Source organism: Hemitrygon akajei, chromosome 7 (genome assembly GCF_048418815.1).
Source record: "Hemitrygon akajei chromosome 7, sHemAka1.3, whole genome shotgun sequence".
Classification (NCBI taxonomy): Eukaryota; Metazoa; Chordata; class Chondrichthyes; order Myliobatiformes; family Dasyatidae; genus Hemitrygon; species Hemitrygon akajei.
Genome location: NC_133130.1, coordinates 181,437,547 through 181,465,230, shown reverse-complemented (window position 1 = coordinate 181,465,230; position 27,684 = coordinate 181,437,547). Strand labels below are relative to the sequence as shown.

The following is a 27,684-nucleotide window of genomic DNA, read 5'->3' as shown; positions in this document are numbered from 1 at the left end:
GTGTATTGCTCAAAATAAAACAGGCAGTGACTTTTCAACACACACAAAATGCTGGAGGAACTCAGCAAGTCAGGCAGCAAATATGGAAATGAATGAACAGTTGACGTTTTGAGTCTTCAGGGCGGGAAGGATGAAGGAGGGGGGAGGGGAAGGAGGTTTGGTGGAAGGAGGGGGAGGGGAAGGAGGTTTGGTGGAAGGTGGAAGGAGGGGGGAGGGGAAGGAGGTTTGGTGGAAGGAGGGGGCAGGGGAAGGAGGTTTGCTGGGGGGAGGGGGAGGGGAAGGAGGTTTGCTGGAAGGTGGAAGGAGGGGGAGGGGAAGGAAGTTAGGTGGAAGGAGTGGGAGGGGAAGGAGGTTAGGTGGAAGGAGGGGGGAGGGGAAGGGGGTTAGGTGGAGGGAGGGGGAGGGGAAGGAGGTTTGCTGGAAGGTGGAAGGGGGGGGAGGGGAAGGAGGTTAGGTGGAAGGAGGGGGAGGGGAAGGAGGTTAGGTGGAGGGAGGGGAAGGAGGTTTGCTGGAAGGTGGAAGGAGGGGGAGGGGAAGTAGGTTAGGTGGAAGGAGGGGGGAGGGGAAGGAGGTTAGGTGGAAGGAGGGGGGAGGGGAAGGAGGTTAGGTGGAAGGAGGGGGAGGGGAAGGAGGTTTGCTGGAAGGAGGGGGAGGGGAAGGAGATTTGCTGGAAGGTGGAAGGAGGGGGAGGGGAAGGAGGTTAGGTGGAAGGAGGGGGAGGGGAAGGAGGTTAGGTGGAAGGAGGGGGGAGGGGAAGGAGGTTAGGTGGAAGGAGGGGGAGGGGAAGGAGGTTTGCTGGAAGGAGGGGGAGGGGAAGGAGATTTGCTGGAAGGTGGAAGGAGGGGGAGGGGAAGGAGGTTAGGTGGAAGGAGGGGGAGGGGAAGGAGGTTTGCTGGAAGGTGGAAGGAGGGGGAGGGGAAGGAGGTTTGCTGGAAGGTGGAAGGAGGGGGGAGGAGAAGGAGGTTTGGTGGAAGGAGGGGGGAGGGGAAGGGGGTTAGGTAGAGGGAGGGGGAGGGGAAGGAAGTTAGGTGGAATGAGTGGGAGGGGAAGGAGAGGTGGAAGGAGGGGGGAGGGGAAGGGGGTTAGGTGGAGGGGGGAGGGGAAGGGGGTTAGGTGGAGGGGGGAGGGGAAGGGGGTTAGGTGGAGGGAGGGGAAGGAGGTTTGCTGGAAGGTGGAAGGAGGGGGAGGGGAAGGAGGTTAGGTGGAAGGAGGGGGAGGGGAAGTAGGTTAGGTGGAAGGAGGGGGGAGGGGAAGGAGGTTAGGTGGAAGGTGGAAGGAGGAGGAGGGGAAGGAGAGGTGGAAGGAGGGGGAGGGGAAGTAGGTTAGGTGGAAGGAGGGGGGAGGGGAAGGAGGTTAGGTGGAAGGAGGGGGAGGGGAAGGAGGTTTGCTGGAAGGTGGAAGGAGGGGGAGGGGAAGGAGGTTTGCTGGAAGGAGGGGGAGGGGAAGGAGGTTAGGTGGAAGGAGGGGGGAGGGGAAGGAGGTTAGGTGGAAGGTGGAAGGAGGAGGAGGGGAAGGAGAGGTGGAAGGAGGGGGAGGGGAAGTAGGTTAGGTGGAAGGAGGGGGAGGGGAAGTAGGTTAGGTGGAAGGAGGGGGGAGGGGAAGGAGGTTAGGTGGAAGGAGGGGGAGGGGAAGGAGGTTTGCTGGAAGGTGGAAGGAGGGGGAGGGGAAGGAGGTTTGCTGGAAGGAGGGGGAGGGGAAGGAGGTTAGGTGGAAGGTGGAAGGAGAAATCGATGTTCATGCCATTGGGTTGGAGACTTCCCAGACGGAATATCAGGTGCTGCTCCTCCACAACGTGGCACAAGACGAGCCCATGGACTGGCAAGTTGAAGCAGAAATGGGAGTTGGAATTAAAACGTTTGGCTCACAGGAAGATGTGCTTTTGGTGGATGGAGCGAAGGTGTTCGACGAGGCGGTCCCCCACTTTACAATGGGTCTCACCAACGTAGCGGAGGGCCTCCTTGGGAGCACCGGATGCAGTAGCCAACCCCAGCAGGTTCGCAGGTGAAGTAGTGCCTCATCTGGAAGGACTGTTTTGAGGCCCAGAATGAAGGTATCCAAAGGCAGGATTCTGCATGATTCTGGGCTACGATTAACAGGAGATCCTAGGACCTTGACAGCTCCAAGACAGGCACTGCTGATCATCTGCTAGAATCAGAATCGGGTTTAATATCACCGGCATATGTCCTGAAATTTGTTAACTTTGCAGCAGCAGTACAATGCAAAAACTGAATTACAGTTCATATATAGTTAAATAGGTAGTGCAAAAAATGGAAATAAAAAAGTAGTGAGGTAGTGTTCATGGATTTAATGTCCATTTAGGAATCAGATGGCAAAGGGGAAGAAGCTGTTCCTGAATCGCTGAGTGTGTGCCTTCAGGCTTCTGTACCTCCTCCCTGATGGTGACAAAAAGAAGAGGGCATGGCCTGGGTGATGGAGGTCCCTAATGATGGACGCTGCTTCTTTGAGGCACTGCTCCTCGAAGATGTCCTGAATATTACAAAGGCTGGTGCCCGTGATGGAGCTGACTCATTTTCACAACTCTCAGCAGCTAACTTGGATCCTCTGCGATAGCTGCCCACCCCCCGTACCAGACGACGATGCAGCCAGTTAAAAAGCTCTCCACGGCACATCAGGGGAAGCCTACAGGCACCGATGTAGATTTTTTTTACCCCAGGGACACGGAGGAATGTGTTACCTCCCCAGGAACTAGACACCAGCAAGGCACAGCACCTGCTGAGAAAGGCAAGTTTCAGCAAGAAACTGACAAGACTCCGAACAGCCGGAGACATGGCTTCAGGCTTTTATTGTTCGCAAAGTGGTGAAAGAGATGAACACTGAACAAAGGCAAACCTGACGACAGAAGCCATGCTCTCATGAACATATTATTTCCAATTTTCAGTCAGATGTCTGAATGAATCATCCAATTAACATATCATACGGCATCAGCCCAGTTAGAAACCTTTCTGTCTCACCTGCTCGCTCTCCGCCTCAGAAGAATCATTCACTCTTAATGACTGGACGTGGGTTGCCAAGGGAGAAGAGGTTTTGAGAATTTATTTTCTTGTAAATCAGGAATTAATTAGTTGTTTTGGCTGAGAAGCTGGAATCAAAGAGTACTGTCAGCAAAGCAAACAGGTCGTAAGACTCCCCGTGCGCTGGTCATCTGGCTCTCAGGTCATTGTGGAGCTCTACTGTGAAGAAGCATTGTCTAAAATGCTTATAAATCCTCTTTATTGAGTAGTGCGCTGGGATCTTTTTACTTATTCAATCACTGGATGTGGATTTCATTGCCAACACCTGTTTTGCATATTGAATTGCTCTTAAATAGAAGAGGTGCTCCAATATCAATCACATCAGTTGCTTTGGATTCACAAGTAGGCCTGAATGGAGGAGGACGACGTCGTCTCTTCAGGAGGAGAAGTAGACTGGTTTTAACATAGATTCTGTGACTAAGCCTTGCTCCATTCAATTTCAGATGTTTTTTTCTTGAATTTAAATATCCCTGTCACAATCATTGGATCGCGTCGGGATCAACAGTTGGTTGCTTGTCTGACATGTTAATCATGACACCTCCATACACCACACTCATGTGAGAGACCGTTGAGCATGACAGCACAGTACAGACCCTTCAGCCCACAATATTGTGCTGACCCTTCATCCTACTCTCAGATCAATCTGACCCTTCCCTCTCACATTGTCCTCCGTTCTTCTTCCATCCAAGTGCCTACCTAAGAGTCCCTTAAAACACCCTGATGAATCTCCCAGCCCTGGCAGTGTATTCCACGCACACATCACTCTCTGTATGGTGGGGGTAAAGCTCTGATGTTCCCCCTATACTCTCCTTTAATCGCCTTAAAAATTATCCCCCCTTGTATTAGCCATTTTTGCCCTGAGGAAAAAGTCTCTGGCTGGCCACTCTATCTATGCCTCTTATCATCTTGTACACCTCAATCAAGTCTCCTCTCATCCGCCTTCACTCCAAAGAGAAAAGTTTTAGTTTGCTCGGCCTACCCTCGTAAGACATGCTCTCAACTCCAGGCAGTTCCCTGGTAAATCTCGTTCGAACCTCCTCTAAAGCTTCCACATCCGAGAGGGCTAATGAGGCAGGGGTTTAGTGCCTCAGCATCTCTGAGAGTGGAATACCTACTGGAGCTGGACTTGAACCCACAACTTTCTGATCAGGGACAAGAACACCATTCACTGAGGCAAGGTGACCATCGCAGAAGGGAATGAGATCTCGTTCCACTTCTTCAGCCAGAGGCAGGCCATAACCTTGTCACACTTGCCATAGTAACACTGGGAAAACTACTTCCTAGGCTGGAAATAGCTCGTATTTTAAAGTGCAGGGGGGTTGTCAGAAGTAGGTACACGCTGTGCAGGAGGTGTGTGGAATGCTGCCGGGAGTGGTGTTAGTGTCAAATACATTGGAGATATGGAAGAAACGCTCAGATGGGCACATGGATGATAGAAAACTGGAGGGCTATGTGGGAGGGAAAGGTTAAATTGATCTTAGAGTAGTCAGCATAACATTGTGGGCCGAAGGGCCTCACTGTGCTGTTATTATTGTTGTTTGTTTATTGAGGTACAGCCGGAATAGGCCCTTCCAGCCCTTTGAGCTATGCCGCTCAGTGATCCTGCAGTTTAACCCGAGCTTATTCACTTCAGAAAGACCATTTAACCTTCCAACCCGTGCATCTTTGGACTGTGGGAGGAAACCCACGCGGTCACGGGGAGCGTGATAGGAGATGAACCCGGGTCACCTGAGAGAAATGGACCCTGTATCCCCTCAACCTCCTCCTCCATGTGAATAGTAACCCCGATCATTTTCACCCACTCTGAGTGTCAGGTCATCATGAAGTGCTCTCTCAAATGATTGGGTGGTTGGTCCTGAGCTACAGAGTTCCAAGTTAATTTCCTGCTCTATTAGAGGGTATCAGCTGCTGCTGAAGGTGGTCATTAGGATAGTCTGTTGGGATAGGGATCTTGCCATCTGTGGCCGAATAGCTCACTGTTAAGATTCCATTAAAGCCTGGTAATCAGTGTGCAATGGTGAACCTTTAGCCCTGGAGTGATTTGCCGCAAATAGCCTACATCAGGGGAATCAAGTGATTATCTCTGCAAGCTATTGAGACGTGGGGCTAAATTATGTTTTAAAAGAGCCTTGTTTGAACTTGATGATCACCTGCCTGTGTGGAAATCCTGACTCTGCAGTTGTTTATTTAATCTCTGCGTAGGGTTCCTTCCTGTGGCTAACATCAGCCTGTGTGCAGGTAGGTCGTTACCTAGATCTTCGGGAACCCAGAGTTGGGACAGAATTTCTCAGATTATTTTATCTCTCCCAGGAGTTGCCAATTACTAATGAAGGGGTATTCAAGAGCCCTCTTTCACCATGAGTCCCGAAGAAGAGTCTCGGGTCTCGGCCCGAAACATCGACTCTTTACTCTTTTCTGTAGATGCTGCCTGGCCTGCTGAGTTTCTCCAGCAGTTGCTTTGGATTTCCAGCATCTGCAGATTTCCTTGTGTTTGCCCTCTTTCATCACGTCTGGTTGGATAAGCTCGGACAATAGTTCTGTTAAATAGCTTTAATTTGATCTAATTAGACAATCTTCACATGATATCTTCACCTGGGAGTCAAGACGTAAAGTTTTATATCTTGTATATAAGAAATAAATGTCCAATTGAAAAGAACAGTAATTTACTGGAGCATTAAGTTAGTTCCATAGCCACAAGAGCTTTTTCAGATGCTGGAAATCTTGAGCAGCACCCCCGAAATGTTGGAGGAACTCAGCAAGCCAGACGGCAGCTATTGAAAAGAGTAAATAGTCAGCTAGTGTCTATGGGGAGGGAGGAATAAACCGTCAATGTTTTGGGCTGAGACCCTTCATCAGAACTGGAAAGGAAGGGGACAGAAGCCAGATGGATGTTCGGGGGGGGAGTACAAGGTGCCAGAGGATAGGTGAGACCAGGTGAAGGGAGGATGAAGTAAGAAGCTGGAAGGTGATAGGTGGTAGAGGAAAAGGGCTGAGGAAGAAGGAATCTGATTGGAGAGGACAGTAGCATGGACAAAAGGGGAGGAGGAGGGCAACAAGAGGGAGATGATGGGCAGGTGAGGAGGAGAGAAGGGAGGGAGGATAGCCAGGATGCAGAATCAAAAAAGAAGTTTCTTTAATAAACTCCCATCCGGAATCCTCTTCTCTATATCCCTAGTTGTCACAAACTATTCAAACTTCAATATCACCGTTTAAACAGTGAGTCACGCTGTAAAATCCCTACCTCCGTGTAATTCTGTTTACATGGTCCCCCATGCTATTGACATTTAGTGACTGTCACACCAAATTGTGCTATCACAGCTGGTTTTAGGATGTAAATTTACAGCAGACTGTTGGGAAATCTGATGTTGTTTGTGTATAGGGCTCTCAGGTTTCATTTCGACGCATCGATAAAAGGATTAAGGAGATTTATCCATTTCAGAAAAGCTTCTTTCATTTAAGCAGGAAGACCTGATAAGATAGGGGCCGGTTGGATGGTGTGAGAGAGACACGGTCATATCTGTCCTTGCAATTTACAACCTTCCTGATTATCGGTCCTTGAAAAATATACAGTAGGCAGCTGGCTTGATAGAGCCCTTCTTACACTAACAACCAAAGCTGAGTTCGGCCTGATTGTTTCTAAAACTCTGCATTGAACACTGGAGAGCAATGATTGTCTGAACAGTGTTTGAGTGTGCAGAACACACTGCTGGACAAATCAGCTGAAAAACGTTTGCTGAAACCAGTGGAGTGATGTCCAAGAGGTGAAGCCAGGTCACATTAACTTCTCCAATGTGAATATCGTGATGAAGAGTCTCATCCTGAAACGTTGACTGTTCCTCCCCACAGATGCCTTCCTGCCCTGCTGAATTTCTCCAGCATTTTGTGTGTGTGTGTGTTACTATGAATTTCCAGCATTTGATGTGAATGTTGTTTTTTCCTGTTGCGTGTCACGCCAACGCACCACAGCAAATTCCTAAAACACGTTGTGGCAAATAAAGCTGATCTTTGATCCTCGATATGAAGCCATATCATGTTGATCAAGGACTAATAAACACCCACTGGGCCACGACATGCCTCACCAATTTAACTATGTTGCTCAGGGCCGGGGGAACTGAGATGTTCCCAGGGCAGGTTTACGATCTACTGGGGCGTGCTTTCTCCCCGCCCCACTCCCCCACCCCAGAGTTCATGGGGTCAGTGCGAGATGATCCAATGAAAATTGCAAACTAAAGCAAGCCGAACAGGCACTTTACTCTGCTACTTCAGAGATTATCCAACTCCTGCCACCCTCCAGTATCTCCATCACTGGGAGCATTCCTCTAGCGTGATGGAAGTGACACCAGGTCCTGCTCTTTCCGAAGGAAGGGCCTCTACAACAGCAGAGGAAACTGGATTGAATTCTCATTTAAGCTCGTCCCGTCCTTGTTCCTCCCACTTAGTGACACGGAGATGAGGATTAGCCCAAAAGCCACAGTGTCCGGAACTGATTATCTGTTATTTGTGAAGTGGGGTGCCGTGCACAATCATAATCAATTGAAAATGGACGTGGGGGGAACATCAGGAAATTCCAGGAAGACCTTCTTCATTGCTGCTGCTGCTGCTGCGAGGTCCGGGACTCTGCTGGGAAGAACAGGCCCCCAGTCCTCGGGGTCGCGTTGCCAATGGCCGTTGGCGGGGCCATCTTAATACGCTTGGCAGAGGATGGTGCTCGGAGGGGATGGTCGTCGGCTCGGAGGTTCGACGGACTCGGAGTCCACTTTCGGTGTGTGCTGCGTCTGTGAGGCTGAGTCGGGCGGCGCCGTGGAAGCCGTGGAAGCGGGGGTATTCCTTTCTGCCGCCGACGTGGGATGGCGAGTCTGTCGGGACCCTGGGGACTTGTGGAAACTGTGTGGTGATTTCTTTTGAACTTACAGTCCTTTAACATATTGGATTATTTTTACTGTGCCCATAGTCTGTTTTTTATCAATTATGCTATTGTTTGCACTGTTGTAACTATATGGTTTTGTGCAGGTCTTGTAGCTTTAGTTTTTGGTCTTGTTTGTCTGGTGGATTTGGAGCTCCTTTCCGGGGAATGTGCTAGACAGTAGCGCGATATTAATATGCAGCAGCCTCTCCGGACTCTGGATTGGGGATTGCCAAACGTTATGTGGATTTTCTGGTGTAGTCTGTTTTGTCATGTGCTTTTGTGATATAATTCTGGGGGAACGTTGTCTCATTTTTTAACTGCATTGCATTTGTGGTTTCTAAATGACAATAATCTGAATCTGAAGACCCACAGCGTCAGTGGGAATGATGAGAATTGGCCTACCGTGTCCTCTTGCAAATGAAGAGGGGGCCTGAGCCAGGTTCGGATTTATTCATCACGTGTACAGTGAGGTGCGACATTTGAATTAATGACCAGGATGTGCTGGGGGTGTTGCTGCACATTCCGGTGCTAGCCCAGCAGTATTGCACAGAACAACACCAGCAGCAGAAGCAAGCTGTTCAACGACAGCTAAACGAGCCCCGTTTCCGCCCACACGGTCCCCCAGGCCAGGACAGGCCACCTCCCGGCCTCGCCCCTGGATTCTCAGACTCACAAACGTCAGGCTTTGTGGTGAACTACGTATGCCTGTCTGGACACCCCCCCCCCCCCCCCACCCCCCGCTGACTGCTCCTGTGGCCCCTCCCACTCACTGTGGCCCCTCCCACTCACTGTGGCCCCTCCCACTGACTGTGGCCCCTCCCACTGACTGTGGCTCCTCCCACTGACCGTGGCTCCTCCCACAGACCCAGGTATAAAGGCAATAAAACCCGATATCTCGCCTCACGTCTCAGAGAGTTACTGATGGTGCATCAGACCTCCAACTTCACTTGCTGAGTGCATTCCTGAACAGTTTTATTGGCGAGGTGTTCTCTGTGTGAGCCTCCTGGCTGTTAAACTGAGGTTCCAGCATCTTCTTCCACGGTGACAAGCATATTAGGACCAGCCACATTCACTTACACCCAGCCTGGGGTAGAAAGAATTTAGGAGGATCTTACCTGCTGCTCTTTGGCCTCCCTGCAAGGACCTTGGAAAGGGCTGCAACATCCAACACCAAGATCGTAACCCCATATGCACACAAGTGAAACACCCGGTTTCCTTGGCTGCGTAAGTCTAGGGAAGACAACCTTGAGCCCCACCAAACTCGTGAGATTGAGGCACACTGGATCCGACTACAAACCTCGGTTTGTGTGGATGCTGTCATTTGCTACCCGGTTACAAATTAATTCCATGAAATAAAAGACAGCACACTGCATACGATTAAAGGAACTATTTTTATGAGTCTTAACTGAAGGGTTAGTAAAGAATAACTGAAAGAAAAGGGCCCATTCTAATTAAACAGTCAAATGTGCATGTTGGAGCCCATCTTGAACGTCTCTGTCACTCACGCACTGGTCCCTCGGTCAATGTGGAAGCACACACCACCTTTCGAACATCGCTCGCAATCCATCTCGAACAAACGGGTCGTACGCTACGACCAGTTCTCCCCACCATCTTCTCTCTTCATTTCCTCTCAACCAAAAGCCCAAGACCAACCTTATTGTCCCTCACCAAGAAGAAACTCCTGCTAGTTGGATGGCACACACTCCACATCATCCCTCACCTTCAACTGTAACCCGAGCAGGCTGAAAGGAGAGCAAACAGCTCTTCCAGAGCTGCAGCACAACGGGAGAAAAAAACAACCAGGGCATCACACGAGGGTGACCCCTGTTGAGGGCATACCCCCTGTTTTTGTTACAAGGAGAGGCTACCTGGAAGTTTTGTCGAAGAGGTGCAATTTGATTTTTATGCAGTGGACAGGATTCTTTGCACTGTGGGATCCAATGATCTTGCACTCCTTCCTTCCTTCGGAAACACACAAACCTTAAAGGCTGGGACAGGCGGGGGGACTTGGAGCTTGGCATCAGTGGCCGGGTTTACCGAAGCAAGTCAGTGGTATCACATCACTGTGGTTGAGATTAGGTGGGCAGGGCAATCGGCAGCTGGACTGGAGCAACTTCAAACAGCCTGGTGGCAGAACTCAGAGGGTCAAGCAGAAAATGCGGAGGAGTGGGACAGAAGGGAGTGCATTAACCTCTTGGGTGGTGGCCCTGCATGGGGAGTGAACATGAACAGATAGAGGGGGAGTGGTGTGAGGGGCCAGTGGGTGGTAGGTGGACCAGGGAGGGACAGGAAGATGGAGAAGGGTGGGTGATAGTTAATGCAGGCGAGGGGAAAAACAGGCCTCAGATCCCAGCATGTGCAGACCCTTGTGTCTCCAACTAGCTGGATTGTTTTTGACAGACATGAAATTTTAGGTCACTTTTATCTGTAAGTCCATGAACCCTCTTTCTCTCCACACCTACTGTGCACTCTCGGCTTTGCTTGCTTTGTGCATTCTATTGTTCGATGGTTTCTTTTGTGGGCAGGTTGTTGTTGTTGTAATGCATCTGAGATTAATTCCATCAGAAGAAGCAGAATAGACCCAGTTTCTTGAGGTTATTGGGACCCCAAGGCTCCTCCTCACAACTTCTGGCTCCCAATTTATCTCTCAAGTTCATTGATTGCTCATCAATAAGTCTATACCTCCATCATATTCTGGCCTGTGAGTATTGCAAGACCTTTCAAGCAAACAGGCTTGTTTCAGCCATCATTACTATTGACAGTAAACTGATCTGGTCTAGCCATATAAACACCGCGGCTACCAGAGCAGGTCAAAGGCTAGGAATCCTGCGGTGTATAACTCACCTCCTGACTCCCCAAAGCCTGTCCACCATCTACAAGGCTCAGGTCAGGAGTGTAATGGAGTACTCGCCACTCGCCTGGATGAGTGCAGCTCCATCAACACTCAAGAAGCTCGACACCATCCAGTACAAGGCAGCCCACTTGATTGGTACCCCTTCCACAAGCATCCAATCCTTCCACCATCGATGAACAGTTGCAGCAGTGTGTACTATCTGCAAGTCGCACTGCAACAACACACCAAAGTTCCCAAGGCAGCACCTTCCAGACCCACGACCACTACCATTGAGAAGGACGAGAACAGCAGGTACCTGGGAACACCACCACTTGGAAATCCCCCTCCAAGTCACTCACCATTCTGACTTGGAAACATATCACCGTTCCTTCATTGTCGCCGGATCCAAATGATGGAATTTCCTCCCTGACAGCACTGTGGGTGTACCCACACCTCAGGGACTGCAGCAGTTCAAGAAGGCAGCTCATCACCACCTTCTCAAGGGCAACTAGGGATGAGCAATAAATGCTGGTTTAGCTAACAATACCCACATCCCGTAAGTGAATAAATTTTTCTGAACTACACCTGCACATTTTCACGTGTTCAGTAGAGGTCAGCAGAGAGCAGCATCAGGAGCACCCCTGCCTTTCTGATCTGACACTACTCTTTTCAAGTCAGTTGCTTGTGTGAGTGGACCCTGCATTCAGACCAGGACTTATTATCCTAGTTGATTTGATTTGGTGTCGCAGCTCTGTAATCGTCCAAAGATTCACAGACTTTTCTATTGCTTTTTCTCTCAGCCAATCCTCCAGCTGACTGAGCACCAAGCTCTGGAATTCCCTCCCCAGATACCTTCATCTCTGTATCTCCATCTTCTCCCGTAAGAAATGGTTGAAGTATGTATATTTTCCCAAACTTTGTGCCAATTGTCCTAATAGCTTGTTAGATGCCAATCACACATCTGGTGTACTCCAGTGTGAAGCACAACAGCCTCTGCAAAATGTCTTTACAAAACCTTGATGTCACCATCATCGAGGGTGTCTGGGGTTACCTGGAAAGACAGAAGCGAGGGATACAGCCAAAGTCTGCAGAAGAACTGTGGCCAACTTGCAACAGCCTACCAGCAGAATTTCTTAGAAAACTGCACGATGGTGTACCAAACAGAGTTGTTGCAGCTTTAAAGGCAAAAGGAGGTCACACCAGAGATTGATTTGATTTAGTTTTTTTAACTGCTCTTTATAGTAATTTATTTTGTTATATAGAAATTTTTGATTCTGTTTCAAAGCATCTTCACTTTACAGAACATTTTTACATGTGCCTAAGACTTTTGCACAGTACTGTATACGAACAGCAGTCAGTATTTTGAGGCACCCAGTTAGGATAGGCAGTGACTCTGTGCAATGTGGAAGATTTATATTTCCGTTCTTATTTCCCTTTGTTTTCTAGTTGGATGCTGATCGTGAAGAGGATGAAATATTCAGTGATATCAAAGGCGTAGTTATGGAGAGACTGTTTACGACAGGAAGATATGGTAAGATGTGTTCTAAGAAATTACTGTAACCTCTTCATAATCATCAACACAGGAAGTTCCAAGGATGTACCACACCAAACAGGAAGAGACTCTAGGAAGCCATTCCCTCATCAACAGAAACTCTTTTCTTAGCAAGGACGAGATTGGTTGTTACCCCTGAAACAACTTGTTGACTTTCAAACAACGGTTACAGTTTTACTGTCCGATCTGTGATAAGGTTCAGCTAAGATGTACGATATTTTGGAATGAGAGGAGAACCGTGAACACCAGCACAGACCAGTTAGCGAAATGGCCTCATTCCATCAGAAAATGCAAGAAGCACTCAGCAGGTCAGGCATCATCTGTGGAGGGAGAAACAGGGTTAATGTTTTAGACCAGACCCATTGTTTATGTTGATTTCAGATTTCCAGCAACTGAACTTGTCATGGCCTGAAATGTCAACTATTTACTCCCTTCCCTAGATGCTGCCTGACTTGCTGAGTTCCTCCAGCATTTTGTGCATGTTGCCTAAGATTTCCAGCATCTGCAGAATCTGTGCTGGTCTTGATTTCATTGCTTTCTCTCTAAGCTGCAGGTTGGTATGTTTAGGAACAGAGAGTTGGGGAAGGCTTTATCCGAGAGTTGTCAGTCTGGGGATCCCACTTCAGCACTGAGCAGGAGTCCAGTGTAAATGACACTACATCACTGGCTGGCCATAGATTCAATAAGTTAATGAAAAAAAAGCAAAAATAATGAGATAATGTTGATTGTCCAGTCAGAGATCTGATGGCGGAGGGGAAGAAGATTGAGTGTGTGTGTCACGTGTCACAGACTGAGAGAGGATGAAGAGCAAGGGAATACAAACCCCTGATGGTGAATTATTGCCGCCACTGACTGGTTGGACCAAGTGACCTTTCCACATGTCACTAAATAATTCTGCATTTTTAACTCTTCCCCGTAAGGAAGGAGCTTCATGAAGAGTCCCAGTTCAGTGCTCATGCTCTTCAATACATTTGCATTGATAAGATCATCAAGCTACAGAAATGGAAATTTAGGCTGGTGCTGGGATTTGAGATTTAAATATTGTGAGCTGCGAGGTAGCAGACAGTGTGGGAGGGAACTTATCCCAGTCCCCATGCCTGAATATATTATCATAGAAGAGCCTGTTGTATAATGCATGAATTTCATACTCTTTAAGTGATACAAAATTTGAATACAGATAAATCTGGTGTGCTAGGAGCTCCCATTTGTGAGTGAATATGAATATTGGATTTCTGAATAACACACACAAAATGCTGGAGGAACTCAGCGGGTCAGGCAGCATCAATGGAGCAGAACAAACAGTTGGCATTTTGAGTGGAAATCCTTCATTGGGACTGGAAGATCCTGCCCCCTTCCTTTCCAGCCTGGATGAAGGATTTCTCTTCCATTGATGCTGACTGACTTGCTGAGCATTTTGTGGGTGCTGCCAAAGATTTCCAGCATCTGTTTATATATTGGATTTATTCTCCATTTTCTTAACGATCATTTGATAGCGATCCCTCTGCAATGTGGATAGGACTCCTGCTGGCCTGTCCCACCCGATCGGCTTCACGCCTGGTCCTCCGGAGGCTCCAAACTGTTGAATTGCTAAGTGAGCAGTCCCATCAAAAGGTACTGTTTAAATTAGGACCTGTCAGAGTGAGACGTCCACAGAGAGGTGAACTTCCCTCCTGCCTCCACTCCGATCCTCACCAAAGGTCGAGCCTTCTACGGCCAGCTGATTGGCAAGAGCCGGATCCAGGCCAGTGGAAGCTGCGGGCCCGATCGCCAGAATTCAGGCTGGCAATGAGAATGAATATTTACAATCGACACTGACTCAAAATCCATTCAAATTTTATTTTAAAACTAGATTGATATATTATATAAAATATATTGTAAATCAGCCTAATTATAGCGAGAGAGAGATTCAAAGTGATTAGCCACAAGTACTTTGAAACAGACAGTGAAATGCATTGTTTGCATCAGATCAAATCAGCGAGGATGGTGCTGGGCAGCCTGCAAATGTCACCACACTTCCCACACCAACACAGAGTGCCCACAGCTCTCTAACCCTAACTACATCTTCCCACACCAACACAGAGTGCCCACAACTCTCTAACCCTAACTGTACATCTTCCCACACCAACACAGAGTGCCCACAACTCTCTAACCCTAACTACATCTTCCCACACCAACACAGAGTGCCCACAACTCTCTAACCCTAACTGTACATCTTCCCACACCAACACAGAGTGCCCACAACTCTCTAACCCTAACTGTACATCTTCCCACACCAACACAGAGTGCCCACAACTCTCTAACCCTAACTGTACATCTTCCCACACCAACACAGAGTGCCCACAGCTCTCTAACCCTAACTGTACATCTTCCCACACCAACACAGAGTGCCCACAACTCTCTAACCCTAACTGTACATCTTCCCACACCAACACAGAGTGCCCACAACTCTCTAACCCTAACTGTACATCTTCCCACACCAACACAGAGTGCCCACAACTCTCTAACCCTAACTGTACATCTTCCCACACCAACACAGAGTGCCCACAACTCTCTGACCCTAACTGTACATCTTCCCACACCAACACAGAGTGCCCACAGCTCTCTAACCCTAACTGTACATCTTCCCACACCAACACAGAGTGCCCACAGCTCTCTAACCCTAACTACATCTTCCCACACCAACACAGAGTGCCCACAACTCTCTAACCCTAACTGTACATCTTCCCACACCAACACAGAGTGCCCACAGCTCTCTAACCCTAACTGTACATCTTCCCACACCAACACAGAGTGCCCACAGCTCTCTAACCCTAACTGTACATCTTCCCACACCAACACAGAGTGCCCACAGTTCTCTAACCCTAACTGTACATCTTCCCACACCAACACAGAGTGCCCACAACTCTCTAACCCTAACTGTACATCATCCCACACCAACACAGAGTGCCCACAACTCTCTAACCCTAACTGTACATCTTCCCACACCAACACAGAGTGCCCACAGCTCTCTAACCCTAACTGTACATCTTCTCACACCAACACAGAGTGCCCACAACTCTCTAACCCTAACTACATCTTCCCACACCAACACAGAGTGCCCACAACTCTCTAACCCTAACTGTACATCTTCCCACACCAATACAGAGTGCCCACAACTCTCTAACCCTAACTGTACATCTTCCCACACCAACACAGAGTGCCCACAACTCTCTAACCCTAACTGTACATCTTCCCACACCAACACAGAGTGCCCACAGCTCTCTAACCCTAACTGTACATCTTCCCACACCAACACAGAGTGCCCACAACTCTCTAACCCTAACTGTACATCTTCCCACACCAACACAGAGTGCCCACAGCTCTCTAACCCTAACTGTACATCTTCTCACACCAACACAGAGTGCCCACAACTCTCTAACCCTAACTGTACATCTTCCCACACCAACACAGAGTGCCCACAACTCTCTAACCCTAACTGTACATCTTCCCACACCAACACAGAGTGCCCACAGCTCTCTAACCCTAACTGTACATCTTCCCACACCAACACAGAGTGCCCACAACTCTCTAACCCTAACTGTACATCTTCCCACACCAACACAGAGTGCCCACAACTCTCTAACCCTAACTGTACATCTTCCCACACCAACAGAGTGCCCACAGCTCTCTAACCCTAACTGTACATCTTCCCACACCAACACAGAGTGCCCACAACTCTCTAACCCTAACTGTACATCTTCCCACACCAACACAGAGTGCCCACAGCTCTCTAACCCTAACTGTACATCTTCCCACACCAACACAGAGTGCCCACAGCTCTCTAACCCTAACTGTACATCTTCCCACACCAACACAGAGTGCCCACAACTCTCTAACCCTAACTGTACATCTTCCCACATCAACACAGAGTGCCCACAGCTCTCTAACCCTAACTACATCTTCCCACACCAACACAGAGTGCCCACAACTCTCTAACCCTAACTGTACATCTTCCCACACCAACACAGAGTGCCCACAACTCTCTAACCCTAACTGTACATCTTCCCACACCAATACAGAGTGCCCACAACTCTCTAACCCTAACTGTACATCTTCCCACACCAACACAGAGTGCCCACAGCTCTCTAACCCTAACTGTACATCTTCCCACACCAACACAGAGTGCCCACAGCTCTCTAACCCTAACTGTACATCTTCTCACACCAACACAGAGTGCCCACAACTCTCTAACCCTAACTGTACATCTTCCCACACCAACACAGAGTGCCCACAGCTCTCTAACCCTAACTGTACATCTTCCCACACCAACACAGAGTGCCCACAACTCTCTAACCCTAACTGTACATCTTCCCACACCAACACAGAGTGCCCACAGCTCTCTAACCCTAACTACATCTTCCCACACCAACACAGAGTGCCCACAACTCTCTAACCCTAACTGTACATCTTCCCACACCAACACAGAGTGCCCACAGCTCTCTAACCCTAACTACATCTTCCCACACCAACACAGAGTGCCCACAACTCTCTAACCCTAACTGTACATCTTCCCACACCAACACAGAGTGCCCACAACTCTCTAACCCTAACTGTACATCTTCCCACACCAACACAGAGTGCCCACAACTCTCTAACCCTAACTGTACATCTTCCCACACCAACACAGAGTGCCCACAACTCTCTAACCCTAACTGTACATCTTCCCACACCAACACAGAGTGCCCACAACTCTCTAACCCTAACTGTACATCTTCCCACACCAACAGAGTGCCCACAGCTCTCTAACCCTAACTGTACATCTTCCCACACCAACACAGAGTGCCCACAACTCTCTAACCCTAACTGTACATCTTCCCACACCAACACAGAGTGCCCACAACTCTCTAACCCTAACTGTACATCTTCCCACACCAACACAGAGTGCCCACAGCTCTCTAACCCTAACTGTACATCTTCCCACACCAACACAGTGCCCACAGCTCTCTAACCCTAACTGTACATCTTCCCACACCAACACAGAGTGCCCACAACTCTCTAACCCTAACTGTACATCTTCCCACACCAACACAGAGTGCCCACAGCTCTCTAACCCTAAATGTACATCTTCCCACACCAACACAGAGTGCCCACAACTCTCTAACCCTAACTGTACATCTTCCCACACCAACACAGAGTGCCCACAGCTCTCTAACCCTAACTGTACATCTTCCCACACCAACACAGAGTGCCCACAACTCTCTAACCCTAACTGTACATCTTCCCACACCAACACAGAGTGCCCACAGCTCTCTAACCCTAACTGTACATCTTCCCACACCAACACAGAGTGCCCACAACTCTCTAACCCTAACTGTACATCTTCCCACACCAACACAGAGTGCCCACAACTCTCTAACCCTAACTGTACATCTTCCCACACCAACACAGAGTGCCCACAACTCTCTAACCCTAACTGTACATCTTCCCACACCAACACAGAGTGCCCACAACTCTCTAACCCTAACTGTACATCTTCCCACACCAACACAGAGTGCCCACAACTCTCTAACCCTAACTGTACATCTTCTCACACCAACACAGAGTGCCCACAGCTCTCTAACCCTAACTGTACATCTTCCCACACCAACACAGAGTGCCCACAGCTCTCTAACCCTAACTGTACATCTTCTCACACCAACACAGAGTGCCCACAGCTCTCTAACCCTAACTGTACATCTTCCCACACCAACACAGAGTGCCCACAACTCTCTAACCCTAACTGTACATCTTCCCACACCAACACAGAGTGCCCACAACTCTCTAACCCTAACTGTACATCTTCTCACACCAACACAGAGTGCCCACAACTCTCTAACCCTAACTGTACATCTTCCCACACCAACACAGAGTGCCCACAGCTCTCTAACCCTAACTGTACATCTTCCCACACCAACACAGAGTGCCCACAACTCTCTAACCCTAACTGTACATCTTCCCACACCAACACAGAGTGCCCACAGCTCTCTAACCCTAACTGTACATCTTCTCACACCAACACAGAGTGCCCACAGCTCTCTAACCCTAACTGTACATCTTCCCACACCAACACAGAGTGCCCACAACTCTCTAACCCTAACTGTACATCTTCCCACACCAACACAGAGTGCCCACAACTCTCTAACCCTAACTGTACATCTTCCCACACCAACACAGAGTGCCCACAACTCTCTAACCCTAACTGTACATCTTCCCACACCAACACAGAGTGCCCACAACTCTCTAACCCTAACTGTACATCTTCCCACACCAACACAGAGTGCCCACAGCTCTCTAACCCTAACTGTACATCTTCCCACACCAACACAGAGTGCCCACAACTCTCTAACCCTAACTGTACATCTTCCCACACCAACACAGAGTGCCCACAACTCTCTAACCCTAACTGTACATCTTCCCACACCAACACAGAGTGCCCACAGCTCTCTAACCCTAACTGTACATCTTCCCACACCAACACAGAGTGCCCACAACTCTCTAACCCTAACTGTACATCTTCCCACACCAACACAGAGTGCCCACAGCTCTCTAACCCTAACTGTACATCTTCTCACACCAACACAGAGTGCCCACAACTCTCTAACCCTAACTGTACATCTTCCCACACCAACACAGAGTGCCCACAACTCTCTAACCCTAACTGTACATCTTCCCACACCAACACAGAGTGCCCACAACTCTCTAACCCTAACTGTACATCTTCCCACACCAACACAGAGTGCCCACAACTCTCTAACCCTAACTGTACATCTTCCCACACCAACACAGAGTGCCCACAGCTCTCTAACCCTAACTGTACATCTTCCCACACCAACACAGAGTGCCCACAGCTCTCTAACCCTAACTGTACATCTTCCCACACCAACACAGAGTGCCCACAACTCTCTAACCCTAACTGTACATCTTCCCACACCAACACAGAGTGCCCACAGCTCTCTAACCCTAACTGTACATCTTCTCACACCAACACAGAGTGCCCACAACTCTCTAACCCTAACTGTACATCTTCCCACACCAACGCAGAGTGCCCACAACTCTCTAACCCTAACTGTACATCTTCCCACACCAACACAGAGTGCCCACAGCTCTCTAACCCTAACTGTACATCTTCCCACACCAACACAGAGTGCCCACAACTCTCTAACCCTAACTGTACATCTTCCCACACCAACACAGAGTGCCCACAGCTCTCTAACCCTAACTGTACATCTTCTCACACCAACACAGAGTGCCCACAACTCTCTAACCCTAACTGTACATCTTCCCACACCAACACAGAGTGCCCACAACTCTCTAACCCTAACTGTACATCTTCCCACACCAACACAGAGTGCCCACAACTCTCTAACCCTAACTGTACATCTTCCCACACCAACACAGAGTGCCCACAACTCTCTAACCCTAACTGTACATCTTCCCACACCAACACAGAGTGCCCACAGCTCTCTAACCCTAACTGTACATCTTCTCACACCAACACAGCGTGCCCACAACTCTCTAACCCTAACTGTACATCTTCCCACACCAACACAGAGTGCCCACAGCTCTCTAACCCTAACTGTACATCTTCCCACACCAACACAGAGTGCCCACAACTCTCTAACCCTAACTGTACATCTTCCCACACCAACACAGAGTGCCCACAACTCTCTAACCCTAACTGTACATCTTCCCACACCAACACAGAGTGCCCACAACTCTCTAACCGTAACTGTACATCTTCCCACACCAACACAGAGTGCCCACAACTCTCTAACCCTAACTGTACATCTTCCCACACCAACAGAGTGCCCACAGCTCTCTATCCCTAACTGTACATCTTCCCACACCAACACAGAGTGCCCACAACTCTCTAACCCTAACTGTACATCTTCCCACACCAACACAGAGTGCCCACAACTCTCTAACCCTAACTGTACATCTTCCCACACCAACACAGAGTGCCCACAGCTCTCTAACCCTAACTGTACATCTTCCCACACCAACACAGTGCCCACAGCTCTCTAACCCTAACTGTACATCTTCCCACACCAACACAGAGTGCCCACAACTCTCTAACCCTAACTGTACATCTTCCCACACCAACACAGAGTGCCCACAGCTCTCTAACCCTAACTGTACATCTTCCCACACCAACACAGAGTGCCCACAGCTCTCTAACCCTAACTGTACATCTTCCCACACCAACACAGAGTGCCCACAACTCTCTAACCCTAACTGTACATCTTCCCACACCAACACAGAGTGCCCACAGCTCTCTAACCCTAACTGTACATCTTCCCACACCAACACAGAGTGCCCACAACTCTCTAACCCTAACTGTACATCTTCCCACACCAACACAGAGTGCCCACAGCTCTCTAACCCTAACTGTACATCTTCCCACACCAACACAGAGTGCCCACAACTCTCTAACCCTAACTGTACATCTTCCCACACCAACACAGAGTGCCCACAACTCTCTAACCCTAACTGTACATCTTCCCACACCAACACAGAGTGCCCACAGCTCTCTAACCCTAACTGTACATCTTCCCACACCAACACAGAGTGCCCACAACTCTCTAACCCTAACTGTACATCTTCCCACACCAACACAGAGTGCCCACAGCTCTCTAACCCTAACTGTACATCTTCCCACACCAACACAGAGTGCCCACAACTCTCTAACCCTAACTGTACATCTTCCCACACCAACACAGAGTGCCCACAACTCTCTAACCCTAACTGTACATCTTCCCACACCAACACAGAGTGCCCACAACTCTCTAACCCTAACTGTACATCTTCTCACACCAACACAGAGTGCCCACAGCTCTCTAACCCTAACTGTACATCTTCCCACACCAACACAGAGTGCCCACAGCTCTCTAACCCTAACTGTACATCTTCTCACACCAACACAGAGTGCCCACAGCTCTCTAACCCTAACTGTACATCTTCCCACACCAACACAGAGTGCCCACAACTCTCTAACCCTAACTGTACATCTTCCCACACCAACACAGAGTGCCCACAACTCTCTAACCCTAACTGTACATCTTCTCACACCAACACAGAGTGCCCACAGCTCTCTAACCCTAACTGTACATCTTCCCACACCAACACAGAGTGCCCACAACTCTCTAACCCTAACTGTACATCTTCCCACACCAACACAGAGTGCCCACAGCTCTCTAACCCTAACTGTACATCTTCTCACACCAACACAGAGTGCCCACAGCTCTCTAACCCTAACTGTACATCTTCCCACACCAACACAGAGTGCCCACAACTCTCTAACCCTAACTGTACATCTTCCCACACCAACACAGAGTGCCCACAACTCTCTAACCCTAACTGTACATCTTCCCACACCAACACAGAGTGCCCACAACTCTCTAACCCTAACTGTACATCTTCCCACACCAACACAGAGTGCCCACAACTCTCTAACCCTAACTGTACATCTTCCCACACCAACACAGAGTGCCCACAACTCTCTAACCCTAACTGTACATCTTCTCACACCAACACAGAGTGCCCACAGCTCTCTAACCCTAACTGTACATCTTCCCACACCAACACAGAGTGCCCACAGCTCTCTAACCCTAACTGTACATCTTCCCACACCAACACAGAGTGCCCACAGCTCTCTAACCCTAACTGTACATCTTCCCACACCAACACAGAGTGCCCACAACTCTCTAACCCTAACTGTACATCTTCCCACACCAACACAGTGTGCCCCCATCTCTCTAACCCAGAGTGCCCACAGCTCACTGACTCTAACAGTTATATCAAAGTGGAAAGAAAATTAACCCGTCTCTTTGTTGCCCTTCCCCCCAGTGAAATGCATGTGCCAGTCAGGAGATGTGCCAGGTTAGGCTGGCTTGGGTTCTCTTGGCCCGTGCGCCAGGATACCTGCAGAGGTGTTTTGCTGCCTTGCTGATTTGAAGAGCTCGTGGCAGGCCGCAGATTGAATCCAGCCGGAGAAGCAGACCCATCAGCCCACCGAGTCCATGAAGGCTACTGAACGTCCATTTACACAAATGCCATTTTTAAAGATGCATTCCCCTGAACTCTGCTCAAATTATTCATAGTCCATCCGAATCGGAATCAGGTTTATTATCACCGGCATGTGTTGTGAAATTTATTAACTTAGCAGCAGCAGTTCAATGCAATACATAATATAGAAGAGGGAAAAAATAATAATAAATTAATAAGTACAGTATATCTATATTGAATAGATTAAAAATTGTTTAAAAAAACAGAAATAATATATATTTAAAAAGTGACGTAGTGCTCATAGGTTCAATGTCCATTTAGGAATTGATGGCAGAGGGGAAGAAGCTGTTCCTGAATCGCTGAGTGTATGCCTTCAGGCTTCTGTACCTCCTGCCTGATGGTAACAGTGAGAAAAGGGCATGCCCTGGGTGCTGGAGGTCCTTAATAATGGACGCTGCCCTTCTGAGACACCGCTACCTGAGGATGTTCTGGGTGGTTTGTAGGCTAGTACCCAAGATGGAGTCGACTAAACTTACAGCAACCAAAGCTCTGCGAATACAGCGCTGCTGAACTCTTAGACAAAATTACTTGTAAGCTGCTGGCTGCAGAGGTAATAGCAGTGCTCAACAGACAGGAGCTCTCCACACCCCCGACCACCACCACTATATAACTTCCTGTCAGTCACCTCATGTACAGACACTCCTGTGCCTAACGTCACTTTATGGACACACAATCAATCTCTGTATATCAGCTATATTAAGCTTTTTTTTAATTGTGTTTTTAAATGACGATTATTGTCATTATGTTTTTTTGTGCTGCATCGGATCCGGAATAGCAATGAGTTTATTCTCCTTCACGTTTGTGCTCTGGAAATTACATTAGACTAACTAGAATGGAGAGGCATTCAAAAGACTCATGGAGAGGCAGATTGAGAAAGGAAAATGGAGGGGTATGTGGTCAGGAGGGGTTAGCTTAATCTTGACGTAGGTTGAAAGATAGTCACAACATTGAGGGGCTGAAGGGCCTGTACTTGCTGTTCCGTGCTCAGTGTTTTTTGAGCATCGTTTAACTCCACGCTGAAGGGTGGGGATACTGCAGTCGACCCCGCGGATCTCGCGCTGCCTTCGTCCTGATTGGCTGGGTTTCAGTGTATCGTGAGGGGCCTGAAAGCACTTCCCACATGGTGCAGGAACCGGGTATTTTATACTGTGCGTTCATTGTCCCCTTATTAGGTAACTAGGTAACTATTATTGGGTTAGAAACACAGAAATCTACAGCACGTTACAGGCCCTTCGGCCCACAATGTTGTGCCGACCATGTAACCTACTCTAGAGGCTGCCTAGAATTTACCTACTGCATAGCATTCTATTTTTCTAAGCTCCATGTACCTGTCTAAAAGTCTCTTAAACGACCCTATTGTATCTGCCTCTGCCACCGTCACTGATAATGAATTCCATGCTCCCTCCACTCTCAGTGTGAAAAACTTACCCCTGGCAACCCCATTGTACCTACTTCCAAGCACCTTAAAAATATGCCCCCTCATGCTAGCCATTTCAGCCCTGGGAAAAAACCTCTGACTATCCACACGATCAATGCTTCTCATCATCTTATACACCTCTATCAGGTCGCCGATCATCCTCCGTCACTCCAAGGAGAAAAGGCTGAGTTCACTCAACCTATTCTCATAAGGCATGCTCCCCAATCCAAGCAATGTCCTTGTAAATCTCCTCTGCTCTCTTTCTGTAGTATCCACATCCTCCCTGTAGTGAGGTGACCAGAAATGAACATCATACTCCAAGTGGGGTCTGACTAATGAGGTTAGGTAACGAATGGCCTTGATGGGGTGGTAGAAGAGAAAGGAGTAACTTCCGTATTCTTGCTGAGTTCATGGCAATCTGTAGCTTGGGACCGTGGAGGTCCTATCTTTGCTGACCGCTGAGATAATGCTCAATAATATTTGTTAATTGCTAATAAAGGATCAAAATAGGGAATTTGATTAATTGACGCTGTGGGTGTGTCACACAAGTATGGTGACTCCATGATCGCAGGCTGACGGCAATTGTTTTGATTTTGGATCGATTTTTTTTTTGTTGCTATACCTGGGAAAGAGCGAAGAACAACACAGGTTGGCAGAGAAGCTCCAAGGATTTGGGACGCCATTCTGGAGGCTTTGGGAGGAGGAGGTAAAAAAGGAAGAGATGCCTTGTGTACACAGAAGCCCACGAGGCCCTCTCAAGCTCTGGTCAGCAGGCAGCCTGCAAGTCCGTGCCAGAGTCAATCTCCCCCACCCCCCAACGGAGGAATCTCAGTGACCTGCCGAGGGTGTCCAAGGTCAGCGAAGACAGAAAACCTGCCACAACAGCATCACTCACGTTCGAGTGCTCACTGCCTCTAAGCGAGTCACGCACAAGTCACCAGAGAGTGGAACGAGCTGCCAGCGCGTGTTGCTCGCGAGCTTGATTTCAGCGTTGGACAGGAACATGGATGGTAGAAGTATGGAGGGCTACGGTCCTGGTGCAGGTCGATGGGAGCAGGCGGTTTAAATGGCTCAGCACGGACTAGATGGGCTGAAGGGCCGGTTTCTGTGCTGTACTTTTCTTTGACTCTGCAACGCACTGGAGGAACTCAGCAGGGCAGGCGCCATCTCCGGAGGGAAATGGGCTGTCGAGGTTTCAGATCTGTATCAGGGAGGGGCTTGTTCCTCAACATTGTCCGTCTGCTTCCCTCCAGGAATGCTGCCGAGTTCCTCCTGCGCCCTGGATACCAGGAGCAACTTCATTCGTGTATGAGGAACTTGCTGTGGTTTGTTGGTCAGGACGCAGCATGTAACGAAAAACAACAGCATTCAACAATCATAAAGATAAAGGATTACATAAAAAACAAAGTGAAAGGTCGAAGAATAGGTGTGGAATAAGACGTGCGTAAATCCAGCAGCTCCGGTCTCTTGTGTTTACAAAACAAGTTATCCCAGTGTAGCCTCAGGCCTAGACGTGTTTCAGCCTGCACTCCCACTGTACCCTGCTTTTCACTTCATCTGACTGCCTGCAAGCATTGCCAGTAATTCGATCGTGGCGGCACGTTAGTCCGTCAGGGATACACTGGAGCGTTATCATTGTTCACCACTGCCAATGAAAGTGGGTTTTGGGCACAGGCATCTGTTACCCAATTGCAGAGCTGCCCAGCACTGGGCCAAGCTCACTGGGGAATGCATGGGCAAGCACTTAGCAACTGCTCTTCAGAAAGACACGCTCTCCAGGCGGCGGGGGGGGGGGGGGGGGTGTGAAACGTGGATAGTAATGAAGTGACCGGGGAGGGGCGCACTGAGACAAAATGCTGCACTTGCTGAAAACCTGAAGTAAAAGGGGATGGAAATATTTGGAAGATCGGGAAAGGACTGTGGAGAAGAAAATAGTTCATGTTTCAGGTTGACATCTCTTTGTTGGCAGGTGGAAATTTGGAGTTTTATGAACAATACACGAGTCAGGGTTTACTGATTAGATATGACCGTGACTGACTGAATCCTCCATTGTAAATCTGCTGGTAAATTTTTTCTGGAAACTGCTCCTTGAACATTTTAATCAGATAGAGTTAATTGTAATAGTTTTAATGAAATCCCCTTCTTTCTGCACGGATTGATAAACTTCAGATCCTCTCACCTGTAAGTTCACGGTGGACAAAGGATTGTTGTCAGCGAATTGAAGAGGGGAAGTTCTTTCTGAGTTTACTGGAAACTGTTGGAGGTCACCAGAAAGAAAGAAATGCCTGTGGGTTCCAATTTCGCTCTACCATGTGTCACGCCTATCAACGGTACAATGATATCAGTCTGGAGGCTTGAAGGTTGTCCAAATGTAGGTCTTGGCTTCGAGCCCGGAGATCTATGGCTTTCTGTCCTATGTGCATGCGGAACTCTCTTTGACTACTTGGCATTCTAAGGCTCATTCAGTATGTAAGAAGGCCACTTGGCCCATTGTTCCCATTCTGGCTTTTGTCAGTGCTCTCCAGTTAATCCTGCTCACCTTTTCTTCCCTCCGGCCCCGCAGACGTGTCCCTGTTAAAGCACAGCCCCAGTTGCCTCTTGAATGCGACTGTTGACCCCTTTTCCAACACCCTGTCAGAAATAAATGCAAAGTCACGTCATGTAGCAGTGCAGAGCTTCTCATTTTTCACTTAATTTCTTAGCTCCGTGGCAATTGAATATAAACAGGAGGTCACAAACGTGAGGAAGTCCACAGACGCTGGAAATCACAGAGTGCTGGGGGAGCTCAGCAGGGCGGGCAGCATCTTTGTAGAAGGGTAAACAGATGATGTTTTGGGCTGAGAGGGAAGGGGTGCCATGCCTGAATTTAAAGGTGGGAGGAGGGGAATGGGGCTAACTGGACAGAAGATGCTGGAAATACTCAGCAGAACAGGCAGCAGAAGTGGGGAGAGGAAAATCAGTTCACATTTTAGGTCAAATACCTTTCTCCAGACCAGGTAGCGGGATGTCTGCATGTGTCCTCAGGTGGGATATTTAACAAATTACCCAGTATAACCTCTTGCCAGCTGATGTTTACCACTTACTGATGGATGCTTCAAGGTTGTCGCCTTTCAACCATGCACATGTATACAGCTAAATGAAACATCGATACTCTGGGGGGGAGCGCCAGGGTGGGGGTGTGTGTGTGCGTCCCTCCCCTTCTCTCCCCTCCCCCTCTCTCTCCCTCTGTCTCTCTCTCTCTCTGTCCCCACTTACTCTCTCTCTCTCAATAAAGCCAATACTGTCACAAAATAACATCAGCACAAGTCTTTTGAGGGGCGTGGCCTGAAGATTGATGGTACTTGGAGCCATATTTCTGTAAATACCAGTACACAGCAGTTACTCATCTCTCCCTGGGTCCGTTGCAAGATGAGGGTCATCCAGTTAGTTTTCCAGGGAATGAACGTTGGAGAGCAGTATTGACAGGAAAGCTGGCCTGCAGGGGTTAGGTGTCACTAGAATAGTAAAATGTGAGCCTTGGAGAGTTAGGAAGCCTCTAACTAGCCACTGTCATGTTTCAATGAAGGAGCTATCTTTCTGCCTTGCACCTGATTTCATATGTTCGATCCTATATTAAGAGAAGTTCATATCCTTGATCAACACACACAAAATGCTGGTGGAACGCAGCAGGCCAGGCAGCATCTACAGGGAGAAGCACTGTCGACGTTTCGGGCCGAGACCCTTCGTCAGGACTTGTACCTTTGATGCCTGGAACCTCTCCCCCGGTTACTGAGAGCACTCAGGTATATTGACGTTGTGCTTGTTCCCTCATTCTGAGTCCCTCTGCCCTGCCACTGGTGAGCTCGGTGAAGCTTTTCCATC

General features: G+C 48.6%; 1 protein-coding gene across 2 annotated transcripts in view; it reads left to right on the top strand.

The window, feature by feature from the left end:
• LOC140731248 (adenylate kinase isoenzyme 1-like) overlaps positions 1-27,684 on the top strand; it is a 178,154-nt gene that overhangs the window by 69,561 nt on the left and 80,909 nt on the right. For both annotated transcript variants that reach the window (XM_073052787.1, XM_073052788.1), the window contains one exon: positions 12,218-12,302. In XM_073052787.1, the coding sequence (XP_072908888.1) occupies positions 12,218-12,302 (85 nt within the window). The remainder of the gene's footprint in view (positions 1-12,217; positions 12,303-27,684) is intronic.